This window comes from Anser brachyrhynchus (assembly GCF_964034855.1).
Source record: "Anser brachyrhynchus genome assembly, chromosome: 15".
In the NCBI taxonomy this organism is placed as follows: Eukaryota; Metazoa; Chordata; class Aves; order Anseriformes; family Anatidae; genus Anser; species Anser brachyrhynchus.
This window is the reverse complement of record NC_137733.1, coordinates 14,996,436-15,009,361: the sequence shown is the minus strand read 5'-3', so window position 1 is coordinate 15,009,361 and position 12,926 is coordinate 14,996,436. Positions and strand designations below refer to the sequence as shown.

General features: G+C 60.9%; 1 protein-coding gene across 10 annotated transcripts in view; it reads left to right on the top strand.

Moving 5' to 3' along the window:
* Nucleotides 1-8,488: 8,488 nt before the first annotated feature.
* PEMT (phosphatidylethanolamine N-methyltransferase) overlaps nucleotides 8,489-12,926 on the top strand; it is a 40,323-nt gene continuing 35,885 nt past the window's right edge. For 4 of the 10 annotated variants that reach the window (XR_013939538.1, XM_080556002.1, XM_080556004.1 and 1 more), the window contains exons 1-3: nucleotides 8,618-8,981; nucleotides 9,890-9,964; nucleotides 11,423-11,530. Coding sequence is in view for 9 of the 10 variants with exons in the window: in XM_080556002.1 (XP_080412128.1) it covers nucleotides 8,649-8,981; nucleotides 9,890-9,964; nucleotides 11,423-11,530 (516 nt within the window). In the remaining variant the exon portion in view is untranslated. The other 6 variants (XM_080556009.1, XM_080556006.1, XM_080556010.1 and 3 more) reach the window with 6 other exon arrangements.

The window sequence follows — 12,926 nt, the reverse complement described above, 5'->3', positions numbered from 1 at the left end:
ATGTCCAAACGGGACCTCAGGGGTGAGCGTGGCTCCCCACCAGCATCAACAAACACAAAACATCCGCCCCGACAGACGGCACCGCTGCGTGTCGAGCCCTTCCAGCCGAGGCTGGTCTCCCCTTTACAGGGATCTGGGGAAAAAAAATAAAAAAAATTAAAAAAAGGCAAATTATTAGTGCTGCAGCCCCACATCCTGGCAAAGGGGACCTTTGGGTTTCGGTGCTTCCAGGCAGTTTCTGGCTTCTCCAGGTGTGTGGAAAAGGAGAGACAGGCAGCAGAAGGAACAGGGACAGCCTGAGGGGCCTCTCGTCTGTAGAGACAAGGGGATTAAATGCCTTAAACCTTAAACAAGGTGGTTAAGCACCTCCCGGTCTGCTTTAGGGGCTTTGGTTTAGTGGGGGGGGGTAGAAAACCCAGACCTTTTGTTTCAGGCCCTGTTTTCGACAACACAGACCATTTTGTGCTCGTTTACCCTTCATCTTGCCAAAAAGGTTATGGAAGAGAACTGAAAGGTCGACTCCAGCAGCTTCTTTTCCCTGAAGGCTCCTGAGCTGGCACCCAGCAGTGTCCCCCCTCCCGGGGTGCCCACGCAGGGGGTGGCAGGGCTCCCTGGGGACAGGGTTTTGGCAGGGTGAGGAGGGGGTGGCATGGTGCTGGTGCTCACAGCATTCCCTGCCTCTGCTGCCGGGACTCCCGGCAGCGAGGGGCAATGCATTTTTAATTCATTTAAGGGAATTAAGCTCGTCTGTGCCTGTCTGCTCACGGTTTTTCCACTTTCATTAATTTCTGAACCGCTTGCCTGGTTTTCTCGGGGTCTGGCAGGGGTTTGGCAGCGCAGAGCTACCCAATTTCTTGCAAAGGCAATAAACGCAGGTGGCTGAAGAGCGGCAGGACACCCTATTAGCCCCGTCCCCTGTGGGTGAAAGATGCTTCTGGTCGCCTGCCACGTGGGTCCTCCAGGGACGGGCTGTCCTGTGACCAGGCACCAGTTTGGGGATGTCTGGGGGAGCTGGAACGGCTGCAGCACTCCGTGCCGGTCTGTGCCCAAGCAGGACCGGTTTGTCCCAGCTGAGCAAAGCTTCGGGCTGAAGGTTAGAGGAAAGTGGAGTAAAAAGCCCTTGGGATGCACCAGGGAGAAAGTGGGGAAGGGCTATGCCAGGCTCCTACCCCTGCTGCTGCTGGCAGCAGAGCCCAGCGGGGGCGAGCGCGGTGCCTGGAGCCGAGGAGCCGCTTTGCCCAGCACCAGCAGGGCACAAGGGCAGCATCGAGGCAAAGCAGGCAGCGATGCTGCAGAGACGTCTGCCTCTGGGAGGAGAAATCCTCTTTAAAAGCCTGCCCTTGCTCCTGGTGGCCCCTCCAGCCCCTCCGCGGTTCGAGGTGCGTAACTGCTGCTAAACCCGGCGCCCAGGGGGCTGCGTGCTCCTAGCGGCACTCTCTGCGTCTGGCCACCACAAACCCTGCCAGCATTTTCTTGGATGTATTTGGAGCAGAAGCGTGAGCGAGCACCACGGCAGGGCTGCCGGGCTGGGGGGGCGGGGGGCACCTGGTGAGCTGCAGCTCCTGGAGCGCCTTAAAATCAGAGGGAGCACGGGATAAAGCAGGGCTGGTCTGCAAAAGCGCTGTAATTGCAGGGGACGGGACGCAAAACCATGCAGATCCCTGCAGGCTGAGCCCCCAGGTAATTTACCGTCCCTTTGGATCCCAACCAGCCGTGGGTGCGTTGTGAGCACGGTTTCAGCTCTGAGTTTCTCAGGTCACCCCCGTCCATCAGCCCCTGGCCCCAGAGGAAGCACGTGGGGACCACCACGAGGCAGAGATCTTGTCCTTCTCCTCCTGCTGGGATGGAGCCACGACAGGGCAGGGGAGGCGGCTGGCCAGGGGGTTTCTGCTGTCCTGGGGTCCCCAAGCTTCTCCCCGCCTCCCTTCTGAGACGTTTCTGCAGTGCAGCTCGTAAACAGCTGTGAAACGGAGGGGAGAGGAGAGAAGATAAAAATAACGTCGGCGGGAGCGGGTTTGAAGTAAATAGCAGCACAACATCAAAGAGGAGGGGGAGCGATGCTCCGAGGAGGTATTTATAGCCAACTTTGTGCTTCCTGGGGATAAACCTGCCTGCCCCAGTGGGAGCCTCATCCCTCGCCCCCACGAGCACATCTCTCTCCCAGATCTGCACGTCTCCCATCCCGGGGGGCCTGGGGTGCTTTAAGCCCCGGGTGGCACAGCACCCACGCAGCTTTTAGGGACTATTTGGGGAAGGGCTGACGGCCCCACCAGGCTCTGAGCCTGGCTCTCCGTGGCGCTGGGTGCCCGCTGCAGGGGCTGTCGCACGCAGCACGAAGCATCCCCCCCACCGGCTTTGTCCCCCTGCTGAGCCCTGGATGAGGGTTTTTTGCCCTCTTCGGCACTCCTGGGTGCCACGTCTGAGAGCAGGGCTGCTTGGGGGGGACGAGAGGTGTCGCAGGGTGTCCTCCATCACCCCTGCTGCGGGGACCATTAGGCGGCTCGGCTCCGACACCTGCCTGCTCGGCTAATGGGGTCGCCCTAATAACACACCGGGTGCGTCTGGAGCAACGCAGCACCCCTGGGCTGAAGATGCCTGGAGGGTTTTCTCGGAGGCTGGTTCAGCCTCAGATTCATGCACCGTACGGGAAAAGGTGCTGGGGGGGCACGGAGTCACTTGGAGGCACAGGGAAAGCTGCCCTGCTGCCCCCGAGCTGCTGCATGGGGACGGACCCACAGGGAAACGGGGTACCTGTGGTGTGGGACGTGTTTGTGGCCAGGTGACGCGGCTTCAGTGACCTTTGCAGCTGCCTCCTGCTTCGGGAAGCCAGCTTGCCTTAAAGCATTAGTCCCCGCGGAAGGGACTTTGGAGGGATTTAAACGGTTTGGGGGATTTAGGGCTTAGGGGGAGAGCAGAGTGGCAATAAACCCTGCAGCCGGCTGTGCAGGATCAGGGCATTTAGGAGAAGAGAAAGCTCGGGGGGATTTCTGCCCCCAAAGCCCCAAAATCTCCTTGCTGCTGCGGGGTGAGCAGCCTCCGCTCTCCCCGGCTGCGGCGGCGCGGGTGCTGCTGCTCCCTAATCAGACCCGAGGTTTGCAATTAAGCGACACGGAGCGCCTCGGGGACACAGCCTGCTCTGGGAGCCCAGCTCAGACGAGTTCGGGGAGGGAGAGAGCTGATTTCCCACTTAGCAGACAGGTCATGAGCGGCAGATTCATTGATCCCAGAAAGCAAAGCCTCCGCTTCGTTAGAGACACGCCGGTGATGAAGGCAGCCTCGGGGAGCGGGGGAGCTGCGGCGAATCCTTCCCCAAATGTTGACTCTGCCGAGCTCTGCCCCTCTGACCGCCGTTTGGAGGGCTCCATCCCGCGTTGCTTGTCTCCGAGGGGCAGGGAGCCCCTGGAAATAGGCTGTGCTTTGTGCGCCGGCTCTTCCCAGTGCCGAGCTCCTTCGTATGGTTTAGCTGGGCTGGGCTGGGGGTTCCCAGCACCCGGGGTGCTCGTGGGGGCTCTTTGCCCACAAGCAAGGACATGGTGAGGCCTCAGAGAGCTGGCTGGAGGCAGAAAACAGGCAAAGATGCAGCCCCAGGCAATCACGGCACGCCAAAGCTTGACAAGACCCTTGTGCGGGTCTCGCCTGCTGCGCTCCCGAGCCAGGACCTTGTGGACGCAAAATGTTTTCACGGTAAAGGCAAGGGGGCCGTTGCCGTTCCCCTTTGCCTGCAGGAAGGACGGATCCTGCTCTGTCCTCCGCCACCTCTCCGATTCGCCCTGCCCGGCTCAGCTCTCCCCGCGGGGAGGTTTCCTCGCTGGCTCCTGCCAAGAGCTGCTGGCAGGAACGTCCCGGTGCCCTTCAGCACAGCTGCTCAAGACAGCAGATGGGGACGCGGGCTGTCGCTGTGCCAGACCGGTCGCTCTGCAAACCTGGTTCGGGAGAAGCCGTGCTTTAGGCCAGCAGCTCCATCTACCCCCGAAGTTCCCATTTCCCCGTGTAAATACCCACCGAGGCAATCGTGTAGTTACTGGGAGCCCAGCAGGAATTGCTTCGCCAGGAGGCGAGCGCTGCCCACGAGCTGGACCGGGGCCCCATGCCATCCCCTCCCCTGCGTCACGACTCGCGCCCACCGGGCACCGCACGAGCCAGCACGACGAAAACACCCACGGGCGAAAAAGCAGGGGAAGGACTCGGGAGGACTGCGAGCCTTCGATGTGAAGATTTTGGAGGTTTTCCCTTGTTCTCTGCGGGGACGTGGAGAAGATTTTTTTCTTCTCCCGGGAATTGTGTTACGCTGCTGGCTCGGGGCAGGGATGCGTCACGCCGCTCCTACGGGTGTCGGGACTTCTCGCTGGTGATTTTTTTTCTTTCAATAAACCTCTCCCGTGGGCAACCGTCGCCGCGTGCCATCGCTGCGCCCCCTCCCAGCACGACCGCCCAGCGGCGGCTCCGTGCCGGCTCCTGCCAGGGAGGAGATGCCTGGCAATCTGCCCCGCTGCCAGCACGGGCGTCTTCAGCTTGCAGTGGCAACAAGCCCCCTGCACCGCCACGCATCCCCTTTGCGGGAGCTCTCCTCCCGGGGCCGATGTTCAACAACTGCTCCGGGGGCAGATTTCAAGCTCCCAAGCGCTTGGCTCCGGTTTCTGGCTCACGCCGACGCGCAGCAGAGCTGGAAGCACAGAGTGCCCGCCCCAGCCCAGCTTTCACTCGGAGCATCTCAAGCTTTTGGAGAATTTGGGTATGCGGAGCTGATCAGGGCCCCTCTGGGCCCCTCTGCTCCCCACGGAGCAGTCAGAGCAGGCAGAGGCAAGGCAGCAGCTGATGCTCCAGATTTACTGGGCTCAGGATCCGTGCGAGACCCCAGCATTAACTGGGGTGGAAGTGGGAGCAGCGCCTGACCCGCATGCCGTATGTTCCCAATCCGCCACATTCAATCACGCCTAATAAAATTAATAGGGGAGTATTGAAAAATCTTGTGATTAATTCTTTATGATCTGTAATAGGGGAGCTGTGTGCCAATTACTCGAGTAAATCATTCATCAGAATATAAATAGAGCTAACCTCCAGCACAAACACTAGAGGATTTCCACCAGGATTGCAGGTCTGGATTGCAGCATTACACTGCTGGTGACAACACGTTATCTGATGGAGGACAGGAGCAGCTGCAATCCCGGGGCTGCCTGGCCTGCCCAAGGTTTCATCTCTGTGTTCCGGCACTATTTGTTTCTGCCGAGCCTTGCAATGCAGCCCTGTTTGTTTACGGCCTGTTTTGATGCTCCGTCTTTGATCTGCGTGACCCGTCGGTCCAAAACCCTCGCAGATTTGCAAGGGTTAAGCCCGTAGGGGTCAGCTTCATTTCGCGGAAGGTTTGAACCCGTGGGCCATGACACAGCCCTCGGGGAAGGGACACAAAGTATTGGGGAAAGAGGCCCCAGAGCCACGCTGCTCCCATGGGACCTCTGTCAACGAGGGACACGGCTGGGTGGCACCAGGCGGGTTGTGGGGTCGGGCAGGATGAGCCCCTGCTGCCAGCAGAAGCAGCTCTTCCTGGTGACCACACTAGTGGCCAAAGCTCGCTAGGGATGAACATCGATTCTGGTTCATTTGGCTGGAGAGATGGGAAAGAAGGGGACTGTAAGAGCTGCAGGGCAAGCAGAGGAGCTCGCGGGCTTGTCCTGCTTCTCAAGGGGGGGCAACAAGTCACCTGGGAGCGTGAAAGCTGTGGGCGCCTTTTTTTCTTCCTTTTTCTCAGCGTGGAAATCAATCGTTTGGCCTGGAAACTTCATCTTGGGCTTCTAAGGAGTCGAAGTTACCCTGTGCTCTTGGCTGGTGTTTCCCAGCGCCCCATTTCCAAAGGAAAGCCACCTGAAGGCACTCCCTGCCCTGGGAGCCCCACCGTCTCCTTGCGCTCAGGGACTCGAAAATGCTCCTGAGCCAAACTGCAGCTCGCTGAGCCACGGCACCCCGCTAAACCTGACAGCCAGCATCCTCCACCGGACTGCTGCACGCACACGTTGCTGCCCTGCAGGCAGTCAGCATGGCAAAGGCACAGAGCCCCTCGGTGCAGCTGCAGCAGCAGCCTGCAGAAGCCACGGCGGCTGCACAAACCCCGTGCACCGTCGGTCCTCCCTCCAGCAGGGCAGCTCCTCTCCCTGATGACTTTGTTGAAGTGCTCTCTGCCCACGCAGGCATTCTGCAAGCCCACATTCATCGAGGGTGACCCCTCGGGGCTGTGATGGGATTTAAAAGGCCGCTGGGAGGGTTCCAGCTGAGAAGGGACTTGGGAACGCAGAGGGCAGTGCCCTCTTCCTTAGCTCAGCGCTCGGGAACAGAGCGCTGGATAAAAGGCACACCACGGGGAGAAGGGGAGGGATGGGGACACAAAGAAAGATCCAGCCCTGCAGAAAGCCCTCTTTGTCTCCTGCGCAGCTGCCAGGATATTTCCGAGAGGCAGGACGGAGGCCGGTGCGTGGAGGGGCCCTGCTGTTGCAAACACCCCCTTCCTTCTTACGGGGGAAAACATCCCCTCAACGGGGGATTCGGCAGTGGGAGCAGCGTGGGGGCCCTGCTGTTCCCCTGCCCCAAACGCAGCCCCCCTCCCCTGAAGCGCAGGGTGCCCCCCAGTGTGGGGTGACAGGATGGGTACGTTTGTGACAACCCAGCTCTCCCCCGCGAATGACGATTTTTAGCTCCTACCCAGTGATTTCAGTTCCTGCCCCATGTTTTTCCCCAACAATTTGAAAAGAAACTCAGAGTCAGTGATTTCAGCTCCTGCCCCGTGTTTCCCCCTCAGAAGCTTTATTACTCAGCTCCTCTTCGTTTCAGGTCCAGCTCTTTTTTCTCAGCTCCTTTCCCACGGTTTTACCTTTTCCTCCCCCATTTCCTCTCCTGAATGTGGAGTCTCAGCTCCTTCCCAGGGATTTCAGCTCTTGCCCCGTGTTTCCCCCCAAAAGCTTTATTATCCTCCCAGCCTGCCGCGGTGTCCTTGTCCTCTCCCAGCTAGCCACGCTGACAGCACAGGGACATCCTCCCCTCGCAGCACAGAGGCCCGTTCGGAGAACTTTCCTCCCTGCTAACTCCCTCCCCGGGGAAACATTTCCTCCTTTCTGAACACTGCCGTCATTGCTCTCCCCACCGCGTCCCCTTCACCCTCCCCTCTGCCCCAAGGACCCAGCTGGCAGGACTTGCAAAATAAACATCCTCCTGCGCTCCAGCCTGGGAGATGGCAGAGGCGATAATTACGCACTCAACGCAGCAAAATTATCCAGCGCGAGGGAGAAGAGGCCGGAAGCAGCTGGAGATAATCCGTTCGGGGAACGCTGCTCCCACCCACGGTGCTTTCGCGTGCACCTCACCCCAAAGCAGCCGGCGCTGCAGTTTGTACTGTGACTGCATTCGCAGGGCCCGGACGGGATGGGATCCAGCCTCGTGCAAGCACCCGGAGTGCAGGAGCTGATCCTGCAGCCAGGGAAATGGGGATGCGGAGACAGATTCGGATGAGCAGAGTTAAAGAAACCTGGTTTCCCACTGAGCCGAGTCGTCACTGGGCTTCCCAGCATCTTTCAAGCACAACCTGGAAGGGTGGTGTTTTGCCAGCGAGGGCTGCACGTGAGCCATCACTCGTGCATGTTTTCGGTGCCTGTCCAGGCACACGTGCACGTCCCATCCCCTTCCCCACCACCGCTTCTGAGAGATCTCTGGGAGGGACACTTGCAGCCCACTGGTAACACCCCCTTCCTACCTAACTCCTTTTTGAAACAAATGTATTTCTTCTCAAATGGAGGTCTGTCAAACTGGAAGGTCCACGCAGAGATCCTCTGAGGTCCGCAGGGACGATCCCACCTGAACTCCCCCACACGGGACCGATTCCCACCGGCCGCACCAACCCGAAACATCTCGGAGAGGAGAGCAGAAAAGAGACGAGGCCAGTAACAATAATCGCAATCATTACAAATAGTACCGCCTGCTGAAGGGAACAGGGCACAGTGAATCACCCGTAAAATACATCCAGACCTGGCGGGTTGAAATTTTGCCCTGGGACGAGCAATAGCGGGCACGCAGCGACTCCAGCAGCAATTTCTGTACCAGAGACCCACCGGAGGCGTTTCTGGCCCCAAACACCGACCCGTTGTGGAACACACCACAACCCCCGCGCTCTTTTCCAAGCCCCACGCTTTGCCCGTGCCCTCTCCGTACGTTTGGCCCCGAAGGGCCGTGAGGGCCCCGTGGGGCCCCACCGCAGCCCCCCCCCCCCCACCGCTCCCTGACGCCCCGGGGGCCTCAGAGCCCCCCACTCCCCTCCCCAACCCCCTCCGTGCCTCACCACCGACCCCATCCCCGTCCTCCACCGGCGCTGCAGCCCCCCGAAACCCACGGGGGCCAAACCCACCGCCCCCCCCCTCACCCCGGGCAGGGGGGCTGCAGGCGGTGCCGCTCTCCTCCATCCCCCCCCACACCCCCCCTCCCCGTTCTCCCCCCCCCTTTCTTCTTCCCCTCGCTTGCTTCACACCGGGGCGAAGTCCAGCAGCCTCCAGCTCCGGCCTCCCCCCCCCCCCCCCCTCGGCAGCCGGACAACACGCCGGGAGCCCCGCGACGGAGGCGGCGAGCTCGGTGGGTGCTCCCCAAGGGTTTAGGGGGGGGGGGACCCGGCAGCCATGCCCCGGCTCCGGAGGCCTCTCCCTCCCTGCCCGTCCGCGGCGTCCTCTGGGCCCTGTAGTCCTGCCGGTGGCTGCCGAGGGCGGACTACACTTCCCGGCACCGCCGCCGCGTGTGCTCGGCGTGCTGCTGCCGGTGGTGGTGGTGGCGGTGGGGAAGGGGAAAGGGGGGGGAAAGACCCACAGCCTCCCCCCCCCCCCCCTCCCTGGCCCGGTCATGGCCCTGCGGCCTGGCCCCGGCGACGAGCGGGGCCCCGCGGGCGGCCGGCGGGGAGCGGGGCCGCAGTGGTGGCCGAGGGATTGCTGCAGCGGGCTGGGCGGCCTGGACTACGGGCAGGTACCGGGACGAGGGCCGGACGGGGGTTGCAGAGGGGCTGCGGGGGTCCCTGAGGGGGATGCTACCCGCTGCGCCCCCCGCCCTTCCCGGCCCGCTGCCCCCGCTGCGGGGTTCGGGGGGTTTTGGCCGTGCCAAGGTTGGGGTTGGGGGGGGGGGGTGGGACATGGCCATGCCCGCTCTGGGTGTCGGGATGTTCGTACGAGGCTCGGTGCTGGAGGGTTTGGGGTCCTGCTGGCCTCAGCGGGGCTGGGAAGGCGGCGGCTGGCGGCGAGGTCACCGTGACCGGGTGCCCCGCGTCCTCGCTGCCACGCCGCCGTTGCGCCGGCGCTGCCGACGCGCTGGCCCCGCGCGGTGCCCGGCGTGCGAGGAACGCGAGGGCGAAGGCTGCGGGGCTGCCGAGCAGCCCCGGGGTCGCGTCGCTGCCCTGTGTCGCTGCCCTGTGCCACCTCCGAGCGGGGATGTTTGTGTGGGTGCTAAAGCCCCAGGCTGGGGCTGCGGGTGGAGCGGATTGTTGGAAATCTGCAGGGATGCTCGGCGCCGTGCACGCACGGTGCTTGAGGTGCTTCCCGTGGCCCTTCCCGGCCCTAATTGCCACTCAAGACGCGATTTCGTGCCCCAGCTGCGTGGCGAGGGCCGCATCCTTACAGCGCCTAGAGGGGCAAACCCCTCCTGCTGCCACCACCAGACCTGGGTGAGCCGTGCAGCTCTCATCCGCCCGAATTTTGGGGCCGAGCAGCATCCGAGCAAGCAGCGTTTGCCACCAGGAGCTCCTCCGAGATGCGGTTGTTTACCACCTGTCAGGGAGGAGGGGGGCAAAGTTGAATGTTCTGTGCTCGTTACGTGGTTGTCTCAGCAGCTTGCAGAGACGGCTCATCCTAATGGGCTCCCCTTTTATCCCGAAAAGCACACGCCAGGCACAGGCCAATCTGCTTCCCGCTGGCAGCAGCGAATTTGGTCGTTCAGGAGGAGAGAAAAGAAGGTGAGCGCGATGTTAACGATGTTGCCAGCCAGGAGTTAGTAGGTCAAGGAGCTTTTGTTCAGCCCGTGCTGGCGGTGTGCTCAGCGCTGTACGAAACAAGAGGAAAGAAGCTGTCCTGGTCCCGTGGGTTGGCCATTGAAGCAGGACCGGACAGTTCGGCCCCGGTGCTGGCAGCTCTCTCGGTGCCCAGGTTACGGCTTGGCAGCGCTCGGCTTGAAGGGACGAGGTCTGGTGGCGAAGGGCTGCATGGGGGTGACAGGAGGAATGGGGACAGGGTGAGGACAGGCCCTGGGGGCTCTCCCCTTCGTTTGATGCTCTCCCCCGGGGCGCTCGGTGGTGGTCTAAGGGCTGGGGGCAAACCCGTGCGAGGATCCCCCCCGCCTGCCCGTAGCGATTCAACCTTTGCCCTCGCACTTCGTCCTCTGGGCGGTCGTTCGGCCGTCAGGGGACAGCAGGCTGAGCAGCCCCTCTCCGTGACTGCTGTCACTGCTCCGGTTCCTTGGAAGGAGCCCGCAGGAGCTTCTCTTCTGGACAGGAGAGGTCAAGCCGCTGCCTTTTCCAGCCCTTCCCGTCCCTTAGCATCGAAGGACTCGCAAACACAGCTGTGTTTGGGAAGCAAAATCCTTCCACGTCTCAATGTTGTCTTGGTTTTGATTCAAGTGAGGGAAAGGCTCGGGCCGGGCTATTTTGTCTTTTGTTTTCAAAGTTTTTGGCAAAAAAAAATAATAAAAAAATAGGCGCTGGCTGTTTTTCATCCACATACCACTGCAAGGAGAGGGGGAGGGATGGGGAAGCAGCATGGCTTACTGCACGTAAAAACGCTGACAGGGAGCTGTCCTGGGAAAAAAATGTCTCTTAAAAGGAAATAGGGGGAAAAGCAGAAAGGAAAAAAGGAGGAAAACCAGCAAGCTTTAAGGGTTTTCTTTTGTTGTTGTTACATAAGACAGGAAAGTCTTTTGCAGCTGCTAGTGATGCAAATGCATCCGTGCACACCGTGCAGCGGGTTGGCATCGCTCTTGTGCAATGGAAGGCGAGTTGGAGGCTGCACGGTGCGGGGTTCGGGGTGTCCGTGCAGAGCAGAGCCCCAGGGACAGCCCTCTGGCCCCGGAGGGGCCATAAAGCGGTGCCCCCTTCCCTGCGGCTCAGAAGCACGTAGGGTTTCCCTGCTGCCCTGTAGTGCTGGTGCCCATCCTCACAGCGCCCGGGTCCTTCTGGGCACTGCTGCAGACACAGGGCTCCCTGAGGCATGGGGGGAGCCAGTTTGGGGGAGCCCCCACCCCTTTTTTTTGGCTTTGCGCCCTGGCGTAGCAAGATTTAACGATGCATTGCTTGGGGACATTGAAAGAATCACCCGCTCCTGCAGGGCGCTTGGTTTGGGACGAAGACACCCCCTTTGGGTATGACGCTCGGTGCCCCCGCAGGCACCCGCACCCCCAGTAACTGCCTCTTTCCCCCCAGGTGGATGTTACAGCCATGGCGCAGCTCTTCGGCTACGTGGACATGACCGACTCCGGCTTCATTGCAGCCATCCTCTCCATCGCCTTCAACCCTTTCTTCTGGAACGTGGTAAGAGCCGCTTGCGCACCCGCCACACAGTTGTTTTGAGCTCTCCTTTGCTGGCTGACATGGGGGTGGATCCCCTTTGGGCTGCGCTGAGCAGCCCCTTACCTCTAAATCATCTCTCCTGCAGGAGCCCTGTAATCCTCCCCACTGGTGGTGGTGTTTATTGCTCTGGGAACAGGAGGCCAGAGGAGAAACCACCTCTGGGGAAGTCTGCCGGGCTGGGTGGGGAGAGCTGTGCCCAGGTAGCAGGCACTAGAAGTGGGCGAGCAGGGAGCTGTGCTGTCTCCTGGGGTTGTGACCAATGTGGCAGAGGACAGGAAGGTAGGAGCCAGCGCAGGATGCAGAAGGGATTAGGAACCGAGCTCAGGAGAGGGGGCAGAGCAGGCAAACCCATCCTTTAGCCACCTCCTGCTGCACCTCCTGCCCCAGCAGCCGGGCACTGGTCACCCCCAACCCTGGGGGATGCACTGGGCGCGTTGCCCGCTGCTTCTCCTCGAAGTTCGTTAGCAGGCAGTTGTGCGGATGCAGGAAACAAAAAAAAAGTTAACCTGAAGATATTCCCCCCTCCATCACGCTGCGAAGACTGGCGAAGAGCTGCAGAGGTGGCAGCGAGCCAGCCCGAAGCGTGGGTAGGGTACCTGGGCACAGGTGACGCTCGCTGTTTCCGTGGGTGCCGTATTGCTGCCGGGCACCATAGCGCTTCAGGAGCTGAGGCTGGAAGAGCTTTCTCTGCCCGTTATCGCTGCGGTTCGCCGCCTCCCTGCAAGAGCAGCGAGCACCGTGGCTGCTGTGCGAGCGCTGCAGAGCCAACGCGCCAGGTGGGGAGCCCAGGGCGGGGAGCACGAGTTCCCGCAGCGTCCTCTGCAGCGCAGCTGAGGTCTGGGGACGAAGCCTTCTCCCTGCAAGCACTCATGGAAACGGGATGTCAGCGCAGCCAAGATTCCAGAAGCCGCCTGCCAAAGCTCCCCGCAGCGCTTCTCACCCTGGGGAAGTCTCCTTAAAAAGGCCTTGTTTTTCCAGAGGGGGAGGACTCGGCTCTCTCCGAGCGCGGGGGCTCTTGAGATCGTCTCACGCTGGGCTTTGGAAAAGCGAGGCTCTCCTAGCCGTGAGTCACTGTGGAAACCTCTGTCGGAGTTCTTTGTTGCAGCCTCCCTAATTTTTCATGCAACTCGTTATTAAAAAGTCTCACGGTGTCTGAAATGCGAGCTCGAATACGCCACATTATTTCAACTGTGGAGTCATCGTTTAGCATAAAGAAGCAACGAACAAGAAGATTCAGGATGTGGTCTCTGGGGGAAGAGACGGGCTCCAGCGAGAAGCTGCATAAAAGGGGAAAGAAAAAAGTCCTTTGTTGGCGTCTGCTGCTCTGCCTGCGACTCGCGGGATGCCTGCAGCTTGG